The sequence below is a fragment of the Barbus barbus genome, assembly GCF_936440315.1.
Source record: "Barbus barbus genome assembly, chromosome: 24".
Lineage (NCBI taxonomy): Eukaryota > Metazoa > Chordata > Actinopteri > Cypriniformes > Cyprinidae > Barbus > Barbus barbus.
In genome coordinates this window covers 12,908,825-12,932,039 of record NC_136752.1, presented here as the reverse complement: position 1 = coordinate 12,932,039, position 23,215 = coordinate 12,908,825, and the positions used below count along the sequence as shown (strand labels likewise).

Genomic DNA, 23,215 nt, shown 5'->3' with positions numbered 1-23,215 from the left:
TACTATTGAGAGAGCAATGAAGGTCTTATTCACCATCAGCTCAGGCCTATTAGTGCTAATGCGTACTAGTGACAAACTTAAATAACATTGACCCCTTAATTCAATTATGCAACATCCCTCTGGAAGGATTCTATATATAGACATGTACAGTACATCCTAGAGATTTGGGCCTTCTTTTAAAACTGGAAAATGTTCTGTTTTTAGAACTCAACCTTTTTGCTTGACAAACGACAAAAAAACTAAAAAAATAAATAAATAAAAACCATTTAGGCTTGAATATATTTATTTCAGGCAAGAAATTAAATTTTTGAATTTATTGTATTTAAGTTAAGCAGGAAAAAAACTGCAATGAAGGAACCACATTTGCATCTGCATCACTTCCCAAATCACTTGTGAACAAAACAAACAATATAGTCCATTAGATGTACAGTCCTTTATGTGGCAAAACATCTAAGGCATGGCTTAATGTGTGCACCTCAATCCTTATAATACACAATATGCTGTATATTGGTGATTTCTGGTGATGTCAATCCTATACATCTGCATTCACTGCATTTACTTTAAAAGTAAGCATTAGTGTACATATTCTGACTAAGTCACATGGAATGGATATCTCTTTTGTGTTTAAGCAGGGATAAAAATGGGTAACACTTTATTTTGATAGTCCATTTTAGACATTCTAATAATAGTAAGTAACTTTGCAACTACATGTCAACTAGCAGTCATTAGAGTATTAGTAGACTATCTGCTTAATATCTTGTAATGCTTTATTTTGATTGGTGCACAGCATACAACATAAAGACTGTTAACGTATTCTACCAACCCTAAACCTAATCTAACAGTCTACTCTGACAGTTAGTAGACATGTAGTTGCAAATTAATGAGAATTATAGTTGCCATGTAGTTGCAAAGTTACTTATAGTTAGTAGAATGTCTAAAGTGTACTATCAAAATAAAGTGTAACCTAAAAATGTTTTTGTTTTTTAAAGGTATGCTTTCCCACAAGCAACCTACAAGTAAATTAGATAATTCATATTGCTACAGTACAATGAAACAAACATTCAAATTCAAATATGTTCACTATACATTCATTCTCGTGCACTCATAACCACAGTTTATGCCCCCTGATTTCCATTACATTTCACTATGTTGTGTGATTTTTAATTTACACTGTGGAACATTTGTATAGCAGCACATACATATACAGTATGATACAGTAACTGTGATACATTATTAACCCTTGTCAACAGTCCCTCCAATGGCTAAGGCTAACAACTGAGTGAATTATATAAATAACTGCAATTAAATATGCTGTTTTGACATAAATATGCTAAAATTCTAAACAATTTTCCTTCCATCAAGTTAGAAGAGCTTCATGTGCTGTTCAAGTTTCAGCAGTTCCCTTTTTACAGTAGAACAGTTTACCTGAGCAGTAACACTGTGCTTTTGCATAGATATATATAATCTGCATATATATAATGGAATCATAAGAGAATAATAAGTAAAGTGCATTATGTTACTCTTTGGTCAGTTAAATAAGGAATCTAAAGGGCTATTAAAAAACTTGTGATAATTATTATAAGGTCTAAGGATAATAGAGAAATAACCCCTCTGGAACCATTTTTATATACTAAAGAACATCTTTGGTTCTTTTCTTTGATGTTGAAGAAGGATTCTACTAGTTGGCTTTCAGATGATTTAAACCTTTCTGATTTTTTGCCTGTACCTCGTGAACTTCCTCAAAGGAACCTGGCTGAGATTCCAGGGATGACTTTGTTATCTGTTTTTGCAAGGAATTTTCAGACGATTCCCATTCATGGTCTTCTGAATAATCACTAGTCTCATTTGTCTGGTCCTCCTCACTTTCTGCTGTGTCCTCTGTAATATCTGTGAGTTTGCCCTTCTCTTTTCTATTCTCTTCCACCTCATCTTTCTCCACACAGGAACTCTCTTCTGCATCATCACTGCCATCCTCTGGAGTCTCTTCATCTTCAACCTCAGGTTCATTATCCTCTTCCCTGCTCTTTGGTAGTCCAGTGGTTGAGAGTTTGAGGAAATTCAGAGTGTGAATGAGCATCTTGAAGGTTTTATGTGGAGTTTTCCTCTGTGGCTTGCTCTCTGACTCAGAACTCAAATCTATGACTTGGTTGTGTTCTTCTGTTTCTGAGTCTTCTACATCAGCATCGGCACCATCTTCTAACTCTGAGTTGTGTTTTCCCAAAACATTAAATGAAGTTGCCCCTTCTGGTTTGTCATCTTTTGGTTTTGGCTGTAAAGTTAGAGTGTTCCTATTATGCTCCCCTTCATCTGTCTCCATATCTGGCTCTGTGTCATCCTCAGCTTCATCACCAGCTTCAGCTGATTCACCAGTGTTGGCCACATAACCAGCTTTGTTTGCCATTACCTCCACCTCATCATCATCTTTTCCACTTTCTTCACTTTTATCATCAACACTATCTAGAACAATGTCACCATTGTTCTTAAGGGGTGTTTCATCTTCAATTACCTCAAGATTACTCAAAACATTATGACTCTCAGTGTCTTCAATGTTAGAAAGAACATCCTCCTCCTCTGCTGCTTCACAACTGACAGTTTCCTTGTCTTCCTCATCGTTTGACTGACTCTTGTCCGTCTCTTCTCCAATCGTCTCATGATCAGGAGTTTGCTCTGCCAGCTCTACTACAGCATTCTTGTCTTCAGCCGTGTTGCTATCTTCAACAGTAGCTTTCTCTTCAGACATCTCAGTTTCAGCTTCAGTGGTCCTCTCATCTGCTGTTTCTGCTTCAGAAGTCTCTTTTTCCTCAGCTGACACACCTCCTGTAGTTCCTGCATCATCTGTGTTGTCTTCATCTTCATCGGCTCTTTGTACATCAGTTCCTCTTTCTTCAACCGATGTCCCCTCCACAGTATCTCTCTCTGCTTCTGTTTCATCTTGAGCTGTCTCACTCTCATCAGCAGTTTCAGCTTCAGCAGTTTGCTCATCATCTACAGCTTCATTATCAGCTGTACCTCCCTCATCTGCATCAGCTTCAGAATTCTGCTCTTCTTCTGCTGGTTCATCACCATCCGTCTCACCCTCTCTTGCTTCAGCAGTTTGGCCATTTTCTGCCATTTCATCTTCAGCTGTCTCACTCTCTTTTGCAGTGTCCTCCTCACCTGAATCACTCTCTCTTGTAGTTTCAGCTTGCCCGTCTTCTACAGATTCATTCTCAGCTGTCTCATGCTCTTCTACAGTGTTGTTATCAGCTATCTCACTCTTTTCTGCTGTTTCATCATCACCTATATTGCTCTCAGTTTCATCTTCAGAAGTTTCTCCTACAGATTCGTTTTTAGCTGATGCCTCACCCTCCACTGCCTTTTCATACTCAGTTATTTCATCTTCTCCAACAGTCTCTGCTTCAGCAGATCGTCCATCTTCTGAAGTTTTGTCTTCAGTCGTCTCACCTTCTTCTGCAGTTTTATCTTCATCAGTTTCTCCATCTACTGAAGTTTCATTGTCAGCTGTCTCATGCTCTTCTGTAGTGTCGTTGTTTATTGTCTCACCTTCTTCTCCAGTATCATCTTCAGCAGTTTGGCATTCTTCTACAGTTTCATTTTCAACTGTCTCATGCATTTCTGCAGTGTCTTCATTAACTGCCTCATCTTCGCCTCTAGTTTCATTTTCAGCAGTTTGTCCCTCTTCTGCAGTTTCACTTTCATCCGTCTCGTGCTCTTCTGCAGTGTCTTCATTAACTGCCTCATCTTCGCCTCTAGTTTCATTTTCAGCAGTTTGTCCCTCTTCTGCAGTTTCACTTTCATCCGTCTCGTGCTCTTCTGCAGTGTCTTCATTAACTGTCTCACCTTCTTCTTCAATTTCACTTTCAGCTGTTTGTCCATCATCTGCCATTTCATTTACAGCTGTATCATGCTCTTCTGTAGTGTCTTCATTAACTGTATCACCTTCTTCTCCAGTTTCACCTTCAGCTGTTTCTCCATCTTCTGCCATTTCATTTTCAGTGGTCTCCTGCTCTTCTGCAGTGTCATCATTAACAGTCTCACCTTCGTTTCCAGTTTCATCTTCAGCTGTTTGCCCCTCTTCTGCAGTTTCACTTTCAGTTGTTTCACCTTCTTCTCCAGTTTCATCTTCAGCAGTTTGTCCATCTTCCAGAGCTTCAATTTCAGCCATCTCATGCTCTTTTGCATTGTCATCATTAACAGTCTCACATTCTTCTCCAGTTACATCTTCAGAACTTTGTGCATTTTCTGCAGTGTTTTCTGCTGCTGCAGTTTGTCCATCTTCTGAAGTTTTATCTTCAGACATTTCCTCCTCTTCTGCAGTTTCATCTCCTGCTGTCTCACCATGTCTTGAAGTTTTAGCTTCAGCCATTTGCCCATCTTCTGCTGTTTCACCCTCAGCTTCTTCTGCAGTGTCACAACCAGCTATGTCATTCTGTCCAGCAGCTACTTCTTCAGCAGTGGTCTCACCCTCTTCAACAGATTCTGTTCCTGCATTTTTCCCTTCTTCATCAGTTTCATCATCAGCTGTCTTGTCCTGCTGTTCTGATTCTTCCTCAGTGTGTTCTTCAGATGCTTCCTCCTTTGCTGCTTCAGTTTGCATTATGTCATCAAATTCACTAATCTCATCATTTGCCACATCTTCATCTAATTCATTAATCTTACAACTGCTTGCACTTTCTTTCATAGCCATTAAATCATAATCAGTCTCAGTCTCTTCTTGCTCTTCATCTTGTTGCAGAGCCATTGTGTTAACAGACCTATCAACAATTTCATCCATATCTTTCTTTAAATGACTGGGTATATTTGATTGTTTCTCTGAACTATCTTCTACATAAGAGCTAGAGGCACTGTCTTCCTCGTCATCCTCCTCACATTCTTGTTTTTCATCTTCAATTGCACTGGAAGCAAGAATTTCTTTATCTGCCCCCTCTTTCTCATCCTCCTCTTTGACAGCCTCAAGTCCTGCATTTTCTCCTTTCATCTCACTTGCTTGCTCATTGGCAGATGATTTCTTCATCTGGAGAATTCTTCTTAAATCAAAATCCATCATCACAGGAGCAGAATTAAGCATTTCCACAGGTAACACCTGCTTGGATGCCGTTTTCGTTTTCAAGCATGTGTCACAAGGACAATATTCATCATCGCTACGTTGATCGCTGAAATCGGTCCCTGTCATTGTATAATCATCATCACTTTTAGCAGGTTGTGGATCAACTGATTGGTTGCGCATCACTTTCAGACGTCTTCGCCTTTGCTCTGTTTGAATAGTAGATTCACGTGACATTGTGTCTTTTGGTGGTCTTGGTCTTCCAGCTCTACCTTGGATTTTCCTTAGCTCCCTGTCTATACTCGATTGTATCCGTCTGCGGACTTCATCTTGCAATTCGCATACCATGGAATCAAGTTGCTCGTTGTCATCCAGATTCCAACGGACTTTGAACTCAGCCATTGCATTAACATAATGTGTCATAAATTGCTTTTCTAATTTGTTCAATAAATTGAGAACCCATACAGGATCAGGGTCTTGTGAAAGCCTTTTTGATAACTGACCTCTTTGTTGTTTTGGAGCACTGCCTGAACTTGTGTCCTCTTGATGGTTTGATTCAGTTTCCTGTTTTTTGTGATTATTCCCAGAACTCTTGTTTGAGGAAAGAGGCGTTTCAATGAGTTCCCTTGGACTATCATTACTCCTGATTGTCTCTTCAGAGCTTGGGGTATCATCTTTTAACTTCTCTCCAACTGTGTCCTTTGTCTCTGGAGTTAACTGAGCTTGATTTGCTATATCTGGAGTGGCTGAATCAGATTTTGATCCAGGCGTTTCTGAAGCTTCCCCTTCCACCGTTTCATCAACTTCCTGTACCTTTGTCAGGGTTTCCAAGACTTCACATTCTGTGTTGATTTGGGGTTGGGTGCCATCATTGACACTACTTTTCCCTGAACCTGTTGAGCCACTGTTAACATCTACCCCTGAGGATGACCTGGCTTTGAATTCCTCATCCAGGACCTTGTTTCTTTCCACATATGTCTTCCCACTGTCTTTTGGGTCACAAAGCCAAAGAGACTTAAGCATGCTCATGAGCTCCTGGTATTTTTCCTTTTTACCATCTTCATTACTAGGACCAAAGTCTAACAACTGAAGATTTGCCAAACAATCAAGAAGACCTTGAGCTGATGCGCTGAGCTTACGTCCATATACAGGAGATACCTCTGGCAGGCTATTGCATCGGTCGAATTTGGGGCTCAACAAGACTTTCATCACCAGAACCGAAGAATCAAACATCTTTGGTTCATCCCCTCTCTGAGAGCGATGACCCTCAGCAGCTTCAGGAGATTTTTTGTCAGTAGCCCCTTCTGTATTCACCACATGAGCATCTACCATTTCATTCTGTGTTACAAGCTTAGTAACATCACTTGGCTGCAAGCTTCCATGCTCATTATCATCTCCTGATGGCGCATGTGATGTGCAGAGTGGCTCTATTGAATCATAATTGTCATGGAATCCATCGCCCAAATCACACAAGGTGGTAAGTGATGGGATTTTCCTCAGCCATTCATTCACCACCTCAGTTGGAGAAGCATTTGGCAAGCAAGAAGGACTCAGCTCAGATATGTCATCATCCATCTTGTGGCAAGAAGAGTCGCTTCCCATTCTTTTTCTACACTTGCTACTTTTTTCACTCTTAATTTCACTGACATTTGTATCAGATCTACAAGACTGAGGTTTTTCTGCTGCTGCATTCAAATGGTCAGTATATTCTTCTCTTGGTTCTAGAGCAAGAACGGTCTGCGATAACTTGCTATCATTAGAGTTGCCAAGTAGAATAACAGGTTTTTTGGATTTTTTAGGAGATTTCGGTGGTTTAGGACTTAGATGGTTTCCTGAGGTAACTGATAAAGATGCTGAATGATGCTCGGACACATTGTCCTGAACTTTCTGTGTTGACTTGGTATTTAATTTATTGCTTCTTTCACTGACAACTGTAGCATCAGCATCATGCTTTTGACTATTTACTTTCAAACGAGATGATGAACTGGATATATTACTCTTTGGCCTGTCAGTCATTTCTGCAGTATTTCCTTCTTTAGTTTTGGATTTCTCAGAGCCTGAGATTGCTGAGGCACTTGAAGCAGGGGAATGTTTTCCTTTCTGATGTGTAGAACTGCATTTTGAACAGACACTTTGAGATTTATGGGTAACATCTGGACTGTCAGCTTTCTCTTGACCTGTGATTTCAGTGTGTACTGACATGTCGGAAGTTTTGCTAGATGCACGAATCCCCTGGGTTTGAGAGCTCTGCCTTACTGAATTGTTGGCTGATGGTTGGCTTACAGATGAAGTCATTAAATACTTTATTTTGGAGGATTTATTACTTGCTACATCATCTCTGTCCTGGCTTGTGTCTGTAGGACATGTAGAGCCACAGTGAGAGCTTTTGGACTTCGATTTTCCGGAGACATTTGACTTAGCTGATGTTGAACATTTAGGTCTTTCCTCTGGTGTCAGTGTTGCTTCATTTGTGATTTGTACTGGTGATTCTGATAAACATTGGTCGGATTTACCACATATTTCAGTCTTTGATGAAGCAGATATTCTTGAGTTAATTGAAACAGCATCATCTATTTCCTCAACATCATCAGCCTCATGGTCTTCAACAATCCCAATAGAAACTGAGGTGCTTGTTGGTGTTAAAACTCTTTCAGAGGTGGAACCAACTGAACTGATTTTGGACTTTGCTGACTTTTTAGACAGAGGACTTGCAGGTATCTCTTCATGGTCAGAGTCTTTTTCAGATGATGCCACTGGACCTGATGGGTTGTTTACTGCACCACAATTACATTCATTTGAGTTCTCTATTTGAGATACTTTGGAGCGATCGGACAACGGACTCTCATCTCTGGTTAATTCTGTATCTTCAGTGTTTGTGTGTGAGTGGTCCTCACCTTCAGAAACTTTAGACTTCTTGGATCTTGTAGATACATTTGATTTAACTGACAATTTGCTTGGTGAACGGTTTGCTTTTGTGTTCACACCTGATTTAGACATTTTAGTTTCTGCAGATGCATTAGAGGTCACACTTATTGATCTTCTGTCAGACTCTTCAGCTTCTGAGAGGAGGGATTTTGCAGAAGCATTTGATTTAGCAGGCACAACACTTGATTTAACAGTGGAATCCGATGTTATGGATGTATTTGACTTGACAGACAAAGAGCTGGTTGTTCTGTCTACCACTTTACTTGCTTTTTCATCCTCCTCAGTTGTTCTTTCTGAACATTTTGATTTCTCAGATGCACAAGATTTTGCAGACATTGCACTTGATGCTCGGACATCTCCAGTATCTGTGTTTCCAATTTCTTTAGAAGCAGCTACTGAAATATTCGACCTTTTAGATCTTGCAGATGTTTTAGATTTAACTGATGCTGTACTTGATGCTCTCTGCTCTACATTGCTCATTATCTCAGAGTCTTCTGACTTTGATCTTACAGAAATTGCGGACAAAGCACTTTCTGTTCTTGCTTCCTTTTCTTCATTGACAGAATCATCTGGACCAGATCTTCCAGAGGCATCAGATTTCAATGACCTAGAACTTGGTGCCCTCTCTACTTTTTGTTTGTCTGGTTCATCTATGATTATTTCAGAAACTTTTGATGTTCTGGATCTTACAGAGGAACGTGATTTTGCAGATGAAGCACTTGGAGCCCTTTCTTGGATTTCAAAATCATTTGTGATTTCATTTTCATCATGTGTGGCATCAGATATTACTGAAATTGCACTTGGAGATCTCTCTGTGTTCTGAACCTCTTCTTTAGCACCAAGTTCTGAATGCTTTGACTTATTGGATCTTATTGAAATACTGGATTTAGTAATGCTTGGTGCGTTTACTTCACTTTCTTCATAATCAGGATCTTCTGGTGGTTCTTCTGAAACATTTGATGCATTGGATTTTGCAGACATACTGGTTTTGGAAGAAATATCAGATCTTCCTGACATAACACTTGATACTCTGTCTCTTTTTTCTTTGTTATAAGCTTTGACGTCTATTGCAGAAGTATTTGACTTTTTTGACTTTGCCGACAAAGCACTTGAAGCTCTCTCTTCTTCTTGGTCTTTCACATCAACAAGCTCATCAGTTAAAACATCTGAAATTTTGGACTTAATGGATCTTGCTGAAATGCTTGATCTAGCTGACAATGCACTCTGAGCCCGTTCCTCTGTTTCGTGTTCTGCTGCTTGTGGCAAAGCAGTTGGCACTTTTAAATTATTGGACTTTTTTGACCTTTCAGAAACGTTGGATATAGATGACATGGCACTCAATGCCCGTTCCTCTGCAACTTCGACTCCATCACTTACAGTCACTCCTGACTGATTGGATTGTGCTGATAATGCGCTCTCAGCCCGTTCTTCTGTTTGGTCCTGTGCGTCTACAGGCTCTTCTGTGACCAATTCTGAGACCATTGATTTCACAGATTTTGCAGATACATTTGATTTAGAAGACACTGGACTTGTAGATCTCAAATCATCTCTATCTCCAGTTACAATATCATCAGCCATATCAGATACTTTGGATTTCTTAGATTTAGCAGAGTTATTGGATTTTGTTGACAATGCACTTGGTGCTCTTTTCTCTTTGTCTGGTGGCTTCTCTGTGCCATTGCAGGTTTCTTCAGGTGCTGTGCTGCATTCATTTGATGTTTCAAAGATATGTAATGCTGCTGCAGATGATCGGTCATCTCCTGCCACCTCTGACATTTTGGACCCTTTAGATCTTACAGAAACATTTGATTTAGCTGATATTGCACTTGATGGTCTTTTCTCCATTTGCTCTATGTCTGACTGATTAGATTTTTTTGACAATGTGGAAACTTCAGATTTAACAGACAAAGCACTGCAGGCTCTGTTTTCTATTTCCTCCTCCATCTTGGATTTATTTGATTTTAAGGAAGCATTTGATTTGATTGACATAACACTAGGAGCTCGTTCCTTAATCACTTCTCCTGGTTTTGGTGTTGTTTCAGATTTCCTTGATATTGCAGATGTAGTAGACTTTACTGAAATGGTACTTGATGCTCTTTCCTGAACATCATCTTTTTCCTGTGCTTTGTCTTGGTCTACCTCAACATTTTTGGATGTTCTGGATCTTGTAGAGATTTTTGATTTTGATGATACAGAGCTTGGCGATCTCTCCCCTGGTAGCTCTGTTTGAGGAGCTGCTTCAGCTTCAGGTGTGTTTAATTTCACTGAATTTAAAGATTCATCTCCTTGGAAAGATGCTGCTTGTGACATGTCAGACTTTGATTTATGTGAGACATTGGATTTAATGGAAATGCTGCTGGGGGCTCTGTCTTGATCTTCAAACTCGCTCAGCTCAATTGACAATTTAGATCTTGCAGAAATATTTGATTTTACTGAAATGGAGCTGGGAATCCTCTCCACTGTTTGATCATCATTTGTCACCTCTTTGATTCCAAACTTGTTTGATGTTCCAGAATTAACACTTGAAGCTCTTTCATCTATTGTTTCCTCTAATGCCTCATCAGGCACAGATTGTGGCTCCTCAGACTGACTAGATGTAGCGGAAATATTCGATTTAGATGACACAGCACTTACAGCCCTCTCCTCATCATTGTCTTGCAAAGCCTCAACAAAGTCAATATCTGATAATTTTGACCTTACGGATATATTTGATTTAACAGACATAGCACTTGATGTTCTTGCTTCAGAGATTTGTTCCTCAGACACATTGTCTGAGATGTCGGTTTTTCTTGATTTGTCAGATTTCTGAGAGTTTATTGACACGGCACTGGGTGCTCGTTCATCCTTTTCAAGTACCTCTGAAACATTTGTTTTATTTGATTTTCCAGAGATATTGGATTTTATGGAGACAGCACTCGAGGATCGCTCCTCTATTGTTTCACTATTTGCTCCAGTACAGTCAGCAGATGCTTCAGACCAGCCTTCATCATCTACTTCTGGACTGACTAATTTTCTGGATCTTTTAGTCCGTCCTAAAGATGAAGATTTGCTTGGTGGTCTCGGTGACAAATGTGCAGGAGATGCAGGAGATTTACAGGGTGTAGTAAAACATGGGTTTGGTTCTTCATCTTTGCTCTCCTCATCTTCCTGTTGGCCATAGGATATTCTCGAGGTGCTCAGATGAAGGTCAACATCTTCATCATCTTGATCCTCCTTCAGTGATGCTAAAATCTGAGAAGAAGAACTCACAACAGATATAGGCCTCTCCTCCTCCTCCACTGGCTGTGTAATCTGAACACTTAATTGATCTTTAGGGAGGTTAGAGGATATGACATCAGGTCTGTTCTCGTCATTTTCAGATACATGAATGTTCTCAGGCTTGTCTTCTACAGGACTTGTGCTCTTAGTTTTAGGGGACATTGAGCGTACTTCACTTCGACTGTGGCAATGGTTGATGGTACATTGTTCAACTGTGGAGTCGCCCTGCTGCCCGAAGGTCCGTTGAATGCAAGTTGCCTTTTCCACGACATGCTCTGTATACTCCTCACTGGACATTGTGCGCATGCTGTCAGTAGATGCTTTTTTGCACACTATTCTCTGCGAGGACGCACTTGAGCTTGAGGATCTGATGCGTCTTACAGATCCTTGATCAGGAGGTTCAGGATTCTTCCAGATATCATATTCCTGACAGTGAGCACAGCAGTGCTGGCAATGTGGCTCCTCAAAGTGTCTCTGGTAACGTTTGGTGCTGTATGTCTCCTCAGCTTCGCAAGCAGAGAGAGAATCCGCTTCTGAGCAGCTTTCTGCACTGCCATGCGAGAGGGAACAAGCATCATCAGGTACAATATGGGATTCATTAAAAGTGCTCTTTGACTTCTTCACTTCTGTGGACCAATGCAACGTCTCGTTGTGTAATAGTCGAAAGCGCACTTTCATCTCCATTGACAGGCTTCCGTCTTTGTTGACCAGAACTCGTTTTTCAATGTCATCATCCATCGTATTTTCTCCTGGATGTGGACAAGCACCTCTGTGCCCTGGTGGTAATGAGTTTAGTCCATTAGGAAACAACTTTTCAGATGAGACGGATAGTCTTGCTGATCTGTTGCTTGAATCACACCTCGGATGGACGACGCTTTTCTTAGTTTCAAGTCCAAAGTTGACTACAAGAAATAAACAAAGTAAATAACTATTACAATAAATATACAAAATCATCTTATAATTTTATAGATTTTTTTCTTGTTTTCTATTTAAAAAATAAATTAAAAAAACATCCTAGAAATTAAGTCTTGGTATAAATTTTATTTTATTGTTTTAAGCACAAGTTTAAATGTATTTCATAAAAATAAAAATAAAAATTATACTTTTATAAAATAAAATACCACACGTTTAAAAAAAAAAAACTAAATATAATTGAAAATGTATTCTCTTCAGTTTAAAAATTTAGCTTCAAGCTAATTTATTTTGTTTTGAGGATGTTTAGTTCATTTTTACTGTAAAGTAAGATGAAAAATACTTTTTGCGGTGTGACCTACCATTTTTCTTGGCCCCCTTTTCATCGCTGCAGACACTAGAGCGTTGCTTTGTGTTCAGCCTTGGAAGTTTGTCGTAAGAGTTCTTCCTGAAGCTGTCCAACAGGAGTGGGTGGAAAGGCTCACGTCCCACACAAACCAAAATGCTCGGGCACTGCAGCAGACTTTGCACACTATCAATCTGAAAAACATGCAAATCATTCGCTACATTACATAGACTGTGCTGCTGGTTGATTAGAATATGACCGAATCGAATTGATTGAGATCAGCAATATCTGGCCGAAATCAGAGGGGATTATTACAACTGCCAAGCTCTGATGAGGAAATGTGCTCTGATGGATTGAAGCCATACCAATTAAAGCTTAATGGCCACGGGAAGTCAACCCATCTGGTGTATACATTTTCCCACACTAATTTTTAATCATGAAAACAGTGATCTGAAAATGTGTGTGATCCATTATGCAGGGTGTTTTCGGTGGATGAGTCAGTACCCATGGGTCAGCATAAACAAGAAGTGCACAAACAAATAGGTCACAGGTCAATCATAAAGCCATCATTCCCAATTAAAACACTATTGTGACTATATCTATATTTCTTTAAAAAAAATCAACATCAATTAGCAAATCAAATAGTATCAGAGTTCATCTGAGGTCAGATCTTGCGCTAAAAATAATGAGGGGTTTACCTTAGTAAAAAAGTTATATATTTATACTAAGTATAGTTCAAATCTATTTAACTTATTTACTGGCATATCGCTCAGGACTTACTGATATAAAATTATAATATATGATTGTATACTGATATAATAATAATTTAGTTTACTACTTGTGCACAAATGCACAAGCCATGTTAAGCCTAAAATGTGTTTTAATGTCTCTATTGATGAGAGTTGTATGATCTTTGAATAACATGGTCTTTAAATGCAAGATATTTAAAGTGTACCTGAAGTATACTTGCAGTAGTTCCACTTTAGCACAATCAGATATACTTCAGTATATCTTTAGTCAGCAGTACTTCCACACAATTAAAGCACAAAATTAGTGGACTTTAAGTTTACCAGTTTAGTATAGCTTCTAAAAATACAATTGCAGCGTATTTTAATTAAGTACATAAATATGTACATGTATTTGTAGTATAGTTAGTATGAAATAAATGCATTTCAAATACATTCTTCACTAGGTAAATGAAGAATTAACTGTATTCTTTAAGGCTTTTTGGGAAAGAAAAAAGCTAAGAAACATGAGTAGCATGTCCAAAAACACATTTTTAATTGTAGTAATCCAACAACGTGAAAGCAGAATATACTGCATATAGAGAGAGTAAAGGTACACACATCAACATCACATATCACTCTTTAACACAATATTAACCTTATGCTAAATCTGCATGCTCTGCAGTTCTTCAAAACTTTTAAATTTTCCTGTGGGTTTGAAGATAATTAATTGGAACTGTAGAGGATGCGAGTATCTCAAACTGTATGTTTTCATGGCATTGACCTGCTTCTGCTGGTTCAAAATAGCTCTGATTTGAACAAGATTAATAGTTATTCTCTGGATGCTGGTGCATCACTGCTGTGCAGCAATACCAGTAAAGGAATATCCTGATCATATCTAACAAGAACTGCAGGAAAGATTTATTCAAAGATATTTCAAAAGAGTATATCAAAGATGAGAAAGCTACAATCAAAAGAATGAAATCTTAAATGGTACACACACAAAATAGTATAAAACTAAATAAGTAGCACTGTAATTTAGTTATAATAAATAAAGTTACAAACAGCCTGGACACAGAATAAAAATGTGTATATCCTATATATATATATATATATAAATATATTTATTTTAAATATAATAAATGTAATTTTTATATATATATATATATATATACAGTATATATATGTGTGTGTGTGTGTATATGTTTGTATGTATATTTTGTTTATATGGTTTTAATATATCATCAGTCTGACAGATATTTGGACCTCACTATGCTAATAAATGACCAATAATATTTTACAAAATATTTGAATTTTTTTCAGAATGCTATTTTTAAAAAAAAGAATATACATTCTATACAACAAATAATGGCTGTCGGTTCATTTATAATGGAACGTAATTGACAAATGATTTAGTATGCAGGGGGGAATCAGTCACTCTGAACAAGTCACCGAGTCATGGTCAGTGATTCAAGCCACCGTTTTGTTATTTATTTATTTATTTTGCCTGACACATTAAAAGAATTGCTTCACAAATGGCTTTTTCCAAACTTTACTTTAACATTTAACTATTTAACTTTTTGTGATCATTTTATTTGCAGTCTAGAGCCCTGAAAACTCACCCATTGTATAGTAAAATGTGTCTTGCCCATCAACCGAAGCACAAAACGTTGTATCTTCTAAGACACACGAGGGTCATGCTGGATTTTGTTCTTGTTCTCTTACATGTTCAACTTTCAGCCAGTGACAAATAAACCTTTACTCTAGTGCTGGTTGAGCTATTTCTGGCATTGTCTCAGTGCCATTCGTAATGTTATCCATGTATCAGTCAGGCCCCTGTGGAGGGGTGTGTGCCACTTTACAGCATGTTTTCTATGGGAAGTACATGCCTGTGGCAGTGCTAATAGGATGTGCCTGCTCTAGACCCACAGAGAACCAGCAGCGTTGACCAGAGTCAGCAATGACTAGAAGTGAGTCCAGCTCTGATGAACAGGAAATCCCTGGATCGACTCCAGATATTCTGTGGACTCAAAGCCAAGAAGTGTTCCCCTTTTAAAGAGACAGCACTTTCTCTGTGTACAGCGGGATGCCACCATTAGCACCGTGGCATACTGTGCCGTACCCGTTGCGTGCGAACACTTAGAGACATGTCTTGATTTTGTGGAACAGCCTCTGGTTGCCCCTTGGGGCTGTATAAACTCCTAGCCTCTCACCTTTTATCAGGGTTGCCATAGCTCTGTCCCAGAGGGGCTATTTCTTACACTGCCCGGGCCACCCTGTCCACCTCTTATCTACCCAAACCACCTGCAGACTGTAATTCTTTATTTTTTCCTCTTCCGTGGTCGGTGGCATTTGCCCTTAAGCTCTAGTGGGAGTGATAATAACTAAAATGAACTTTACGCTGACTGATCTGCTCAACTAATCTTGTTCTCAGCATTATGAGCACTTCATAAATCAAACAACTCCATCTGTGGCCACTGTCACTTTGTTTGCTTGACTGAAATAACTAATGCACAAAAAAAATCTAATTAAAAAGCTCAAGTTTAGTGGTCCCACAGCTTTGGGACTTTCCAGCTGTCAGATGTGGCGTCACTTACAAATACCTAGCTTCCTGTAAACATGTGCTTTTAACTAAAGTGAGAGCTGTGAAGGAACAACAGATTTGCTAGCCTAACTTCTCCAGAGCCTGTTGAATCTTTGTATCAGAGCCTCCGGTTTCAGCCACTAGAGGCCTCTGTGTCCTTAGAACATTTGCTGCTTCTGAAAACCAACAGCTGTTCTTACATAATTTGGGTTAATTAATATAAATGTAAATAGCTACATGTACTTTATAACATTGACTTAATGTTAGACACAACCAAATAGCACAAATAAGCAAACCTGAAGACTGACTGATAATATTTAATATGTACTGCGGACAAGGGTTTCATGGCCTTTTTTAAGTCCTGACTCATTTTGTGTTCTGTCTGAGATACAGACTACAGATACAACTTTGTAGATCCTCTCTTAAGAGTAAGTGTGTTAGTCTTGTTGTATAATTTTATTTTAGAACGTGCAACACCACTGAACTGACCAGAACTAGACCGTGATTTCTAGGATTGTGCGCCTCTTAGAACTAAATTGACAATGACAAATTTGAATTGAGCTAAAAATCAAGATGCAGATCTGGAAGAAATTGAAAACTAAATTCAAAAGAAAATCTAAAAAAGAAATTATACTTTAAACTGTGGCATAAAAAAAGCATTGTCTGAAAGTTTAAAAAGACTTGAAGTTTAAAGGTACAGAATGTGCATATTTGTTTACTGGTTGATATAGAGTTGATTTAGTGATTATATCCCCACCTCCACCCCACATTAGCTGTTTAATTCAGTAAAATTCCACTTCCTGTAATTCAACATGATGTACTGTACTTGTGTATATTTCAACTTCAGACAGAAAGAGATTCAATTCATAAATTCTGAAGCTGAGTACATTTCTGCCAAAGCAAACATTTAATTTCCTCTACAGTAATTGTGAACTTGAACATGAATAAAATAATAATTAAGCACACACACACAATAACACTGTGAAATATAAAAAGATTAAAAGTTTTATATATAATTTATTCCTATGGCAAAGTTGAATTTCCAGCAGCCATTACTCCAGTCTTCAGTGTCACATGATCGTTCAGAAATCATTCTAATATGCTGATTTGCTACTCAAGAAACAGTATCATAAAACACTATGTTGACATATAAACAGTTGCACTGCTTAATATAAAAAAGGCATTTTTCAGGATTATTTCATGAAGAAAAATCTTTTGTAAAACTATAAATGTCTTTATCGACACTTTTGCTCAATTTAATGCACCCTTGCTGAATAATAACCCCAAACATTTGAACATTAGAGTATATTTCCATGGTGGTGGTGATGGTGCAGTGGATAAGACACATGCCTTTGGTGTGAGAGAATTCACTGTGGGGGTTCGAATCCACTGTGAGACACCAATGTGTCCCTGAGCAAGACACTTAACCCCTAGTTGCTCCAGAGGCGTGCGACCTCTGAGATATATAGCAATTGTAAGTCGCTTTGGATAAAAGCGTCAGCTAAATGAATAAATGTAAATGTAAATGTAGCTAAATGTAAATTTCCAGAAGAGACTCACCTTGTGGCCTTCCAGTGTGCAGAGCTTCCTGATGAGACACTGCATGAGTTCAGAAACCTCGTCCATGAAGAGCGCCAGACTGCGCAGGCTCCTGCGATGCAGCACGATGGTCCTCCGGACAGAGGGGTCACTGTTCTTCACAAGCACAATCTTCCTGGAGTGCCTGTGATGATGGTCATGGTGGTGGTGGTGATCTTCAACCTGCCTAGGAGCTTCCTCAGGTCGAGTGGGCCTCCTAACTGTATACTGCTGAGAGTGTGGATGTGTCTGGAAATTATACCATGGGTTCGAGTAAGCTCCCGAGGCCTCTGAGGCCATCGCCTTGGACTGCTGGTGATCGGCACAGAGATAGCATCCATGATCCTCCAGCGGCTCCAGTCTAGTCGAGCTGCATGAGCCTCTGAAGGATGCTGAGGAGCAGTGTCCATGGGGGAAAGGGGGCTTGAGAGGTGGGTCATCCGTGATGGTGTCAAAGAATTGAAAGCTTTGTTTGTGGGAGGCCATTTTAACTTCATCCAACGGCCTGTGGTAGATGTCAGTTGACTATAGGTTTAATCAGATGATAAAGGGACAACTCTCTGGCCTAGCAGATCACACTCATTCATCCTCTCCTTCCACTCTGCAAAAGACAAAAGCATAAAGCACATGCCCAGGTTAATATCATTAACAATGCATTAAGTAATTCTGTGTCAAGCCCATTAGGTTGTCAAGCCCACGGAACATTAGAACAATGATGCAACTTGGCCAGAAATGCAACTGAAATGGTTAAGGCCCATGAAACAAATTTGCAAGTATGAACTACGTACAGTAAGAATGTGGACTGTATCTGGAATTTAAAATGCAATTTAAACCTTGAACAAAACAGTTTTTCAGATACAAGAATAAAGTAAAAGTAAACAAAAATATATGATGTAAAATGAATAAGAAATATTTAAGATTCTGCACTATTTCAAGGTGATTTAATTCTTAACTAGGCATATTTCAGATGTTCTCACTTCCACTGGTGCTCTTTAGATAACATGTTCATCATGTTATCAACGCAAACATGAGAAGTTCCTACAGCTCTAGTGCTTATGTCTTTAAAGTAAATACAGTACTTAAGATATTCTGGAATTTATGTTGATTTCATTCAGCTATATTTCTCTCGTTTTTAGAATAAAAAATATACAATAAAACATCTAAAACAATATAGAAAAGAAAAATATTTACAAAAATGGAAAGGCTTCATAAAATTGCAAAATTCAAAAAATTTTACTACAAATTTTATGCTTACATTTTTATGCAGACTTGCAAATTGTGCATGTTGCATACCTTCTCATAAACAAACATTAGAGCATTGATAATAAGAAGTAATTTTGACCTCTTTTAAGAGAATATTTATTGTGTAAAGACAATCCTGATAAACTTGGGCATAAACTAATAAGCTTAAACAAGAGGATAAACTCAAAAGCTTAAAAAAAAGACTGGATGCTTTTAACTCGATCCTGTTCTTAGCGTGATTTAAAATTCTCTGCTAAGTGATCCAAACACAATATTGAAACATTTGCATTGTCATAAATGAAGAGTTTTTGGATTACTAATTGATACTTTACATTTAAATTTGAAATTTTTGTGCCTGAACCAACTTCCTACCAGAATATCATTAAAGTCTTTTCTCAGTCACTTCCATGCACAATCGGTACCTTTAGAACTGAAATGGGCACGCAGTCCAAGTGATTTATGCCTATTGCAACTATTAAAACAAAGTATCTGTAGTGTTGATGTCAAACCAAAGCTAAAACAAAAACAAAAAAATCCAGATTTAAGTAACACGTGACCCTAAACAGGTACATCTGCAGGAATCCCACTGGCACATCATGACAGCACATTTGTGCCAGGCACACGCTACAGATGAGGGAGCATTACTGATCTCAAGACACAGAAAAGATGGACAGATATCAGAGACTAAGCAGGGATAAAAAGAGCAGACTTCACCTGAATTAAACTAAAGAGCTTATCTACAAGTGCAGGGAGAAAGTGGAAGCAACATGTGACAGGATGAAGCTGCAGTGGAAGCCTGTTGTTATTTTTGATTCAAGTACAAATGTGAAAATTAAATATTAAGTCATGTGATTTAAGAAAGCAAAGTTATGAAGTCAGAAACAGAAAGACTTGATTTGATCAAAGAAAGGGTAGAACTCTAAATCAGTGAAATCTAACACAAAACCATTAATATATATTCTGATATTCTTATATTCTGATCCACATTTACATTTTTTAAACAAACTGAAAAAAAGACCATGATCTCTTTAAAAATAAATAAATAAATACATCCTCAGTTCTTTTTCCACTCCAGCTATCAGAACAAAAACAGGGAAATGACACAGCCTGAGAGGTTTATTGCATAACAGGACCAAATTAGACTCTTTAAGTCTTGCAAAGCACATAATAATGCCTAATATACACTACCGTTAAAAACTATTTGGTGTTGATTTTTGTAAAGAAATCAGTACTTTTATTCAGCGAGGATGCATTAAATTGATCAAAAATGACAGCAAATGTTTCAAATAAATGCTTTTCTTTTGAACTTTGTTCATGAAAGAAACATGACAAAAAACATAAAGTTTCCACAAAAATGTTAAGCAGCACAACTGTTTTTGACATTGATAATGAGAAGATTTTCTTGAGCGGCCAATCAGCATATTAGAATGATTTCGGAAAGATCGTGTGACACTGAAAACTGGAATAATGGCAGGTGAAAATTCAGCTTTACCATTACAGGAATAAATCACATTTGGGAATAATATTTAACAATATTCTGATAATAAATGCAGCCTTGGTGAGCACATCCTTCTTTCTGGAAAAAAAAAAAGTTCTAATAAATTACCCAGAGGCCTGTTCCAATATCTGCTTTTGATGAGAACATTTGAAGAAAACAGAATGTAAACAAATAATATAAATCATATGATATCAATTATGTTACCCAAAACATGTGATACAGAGGATCTGTAAGCTCAAAACAGCATATGAAAAAGATGTTAAACAAACCTGAGCTAAGGACGTTTTAAACATTATGAATATCCACGGAACTTTGTAAAAGCTGGCAGAAGTTTTCAACTCTGACTGGCACAATACTTTTATGCATCCCAGATAACTGCAATGATGTTTCTCATTATACTCCAGTATTATTGCCTGCATCTGTGTTGATATCCTTGTAATCACATAATTCAGATCTACTGAATATCAAGACCATCAAAAACACCAGCTGAAGCACACAAACTGGAGAGAATTGTTACTTTTACCATAGAAATATTCTAAACCAATGGGGTTTAGCCAAGGTCAAGGTGATGACTCTGAAAGCACCCCTGATGGTTTCAACTAACCGCAATCTAAAAGAACCAGGACATTCTCCAATGTAAACTCAAACTGTCCCTTACAAAGGACTGCAAAATACTCACCATGATAAGAACCATGATCTCAATGTTGAGAACACCAATAGCTCAGAAAAGCGTCTTCTGAGTTTCCACACAATGAAAGATGAGAAAGAGCAGAAGCTGCTATGAACTGCCAGCTGAAAAGCAGTTGTCCCACTGGGGGCCTACCTGCTAATCGGTCCTTGGGAAGCTAAGGATAGAATGAAAAGCCTTCTTAATCACTCTGAGACTGCATCAGAATCTGCTGAGGCTTTGGACACATGACTAGAACTTGGCCAGTGCCTAAAAGAGCAGACAAACTTAGCACATTGTCAGTGAAAGACCCTCGAGGACACTGATAGTTGATAGCATATGGTTACATTTTTGCAGGATCCACAGAATAAATAAATAAAGCTTAAGCAGTCTCAGTATGTCATAGATAAACATTCAGCTGAATGCTGGAGTCTCACCTAATCAAACTGTTCAGAAGATACAATGTAGTTAATGTATTAATGTATTTGACTTTAAGTCGTATATATATCAAAATTCTAACCAATATAAGCTGATAATTTGCTGCTAAATGGCTGATATTAAAATGGCATGCTCTTTTGTACAGCAAACAAATAAAAAACACTTAAAAGTAGAATCAATGGTTTTAATGATGCAAGTGATTGTATTTAATAAGCATCATTATATAATGTACAGTATAAAAATGGATATTCATTTTGGGATTTTCTGAAGATTACATTAACTGTTATTACATTATTGGAGTTTTTAAAGATTAACTTGAAGTTGAATGTTCAATTATGGCAAAGGTATTCAAAATGTAAAAATAGAGGACATGAGAATGAACAATGCAATATTCAAGTGATATCAATAAATTAAATTAATTATTATTATTAAATTAATTATCAATAATTAAGTCTCTAATATCGTCAGTACTCTTATGCTCACCAAGGTTCCATTTATTTGATCAAAAATACATTAAAATAATAATATTGTGAAATAAATACAATATTCTTACAATTTAAAAGAACTGTTTTCTTTTTCTGTTTTAATATATTTTAAATGCAATTTATGTTTGTGGTGGCAAACCTGAATTTTCAGCATCACTGATCCAGTTTTCAGTGTTTTATGATCCTTCAGAAATCAATCTAATATGCTGATTTGATGCTTAAGAAACATTTCTTTTTATCATTGTTGTGGGAACTGTGATACATTGTTTTAGGGTTCTTTGACAAATAGAAAGTTCAAAAGAACAACATTTATTTGAAATAGATATCTTTTGTAACATTATAACTGTCACTTTCAGCAATTTAACACATCCTTGCGGAATAAAACTAAAAATTCCTTTCAAAAACAAAAAATATCTTAATGACCCCAGACTTCTGAATGGTAGAGTATATAAACGATACATACTGCATCTTGCTACTGGTACTAATAATAAACTAGATTACCATGGATGGAGTGAAAAGTAATTATTGTGGTTACTAAAACCGAAATTTCTGTCTCTGTCAGTCAGTCAGACATCTACAATACCTTATGGCTAAGAAAAGAGCTCAAGAGGGTATCTGGGATGATCCAGTTAACTTGATGGGTGGCCCAGATGGAAATGGATTAATGGCTCTTATTCAGCAGTAATTAGAACAATGCATATCACATTGCTGTCCTAAGGCTACGGTTCTGATCCGAACCAGCATTATTTTCATCAAGGCTCTGCCGGCAATGACAAATTCAATTGATCATCTACATAAAGCCAAGAATTCAATACATAAAATCACAAGTCTTTTGCACAGTGCCGAGTCAAGCCCACTGGCATGCGAAAAGCACAAATCTGCTCTTTTGATTGCTGAATCAAGTCAATTTTGAGAGTAAAAATACTTTAATGTTTGCTTGTATATTCACATATATCCTGAACACAGGCTGTAAGACTTCTGGGAATCAGCGGTAGGAAACAGCTTGTTGCTGAATAATGGCCACAAACAAAAAGCTAACTACTCAAGGATAGTCACCTGCTAATGTTATTCTTATCAGAAACCGCAGCTTGTAAAGATATCCTAACCCCGGTTACAACATATTTTCTGGAAATTGCAAGGGTAGAGATGCTTATTCATCTGAGAGAGCGTCTTTCTACAAATGCACTAAGGGTGAACTTGCAATCTTGCCATCTGTCTGTGTGTCATAAGAGGCTTGGCTGAACGGATGGGTGAGTGGGGACATAAGATTGTTTTTCTCCTGAGTCATGTGCCGTAAGACCCCTGTAGAGTTCACACCCCGGCCTCCTCCCTCTGGGTCTTTCCTGAGTTAAAGAACCTCACTAAAGATGTGGAACCAGAATGTAAATCACTGCAAGATTTCCAAGAGAACATCCATGATTTCTGGACATAAAAGTTGGCAACTAAGATTAACAAATAGTTATTTTTTCAATAAAATATAAAGGTTGTTAAAAAGATGATCTTCTGAGCATGA

The 23,215-nt window shown here is 37.8% G+C and overlaps 1 protein-coding gene across 1 annotated transcript; it reads right to left on the bottom strand.

The window, feature by feature from the left end:
* Positions 1-274: 274 nt before the first annotated feature.
* On the bottom strand, positions 275-20,944 carry LOC306844357 (uncharacterized protein). The gene is made up of 4 exons (XM_079376436.1): positions 20,792-20,944; positions 17,355-17,973; positions 12,502-12,679; positions 275-12,129 (listed from the first exon to the last, which is right to left on the bottom strand). The coding sequence occupies exons 2-4, from the start codon at positions 17,856-17,858 to the stop codon at positions 1,679-1,681; spliced, it is 11,133 nt and encodes a 3,710-aa protein (XP_079232562.1). The 5' UTR covers positions 17,859-17,973; positions 20,792-20,944; the 3' UTR covers positions 275-1,678.
* Between the last annotated feature and the right edge of the window lie 2,271 nt (positions 20,945-23,215).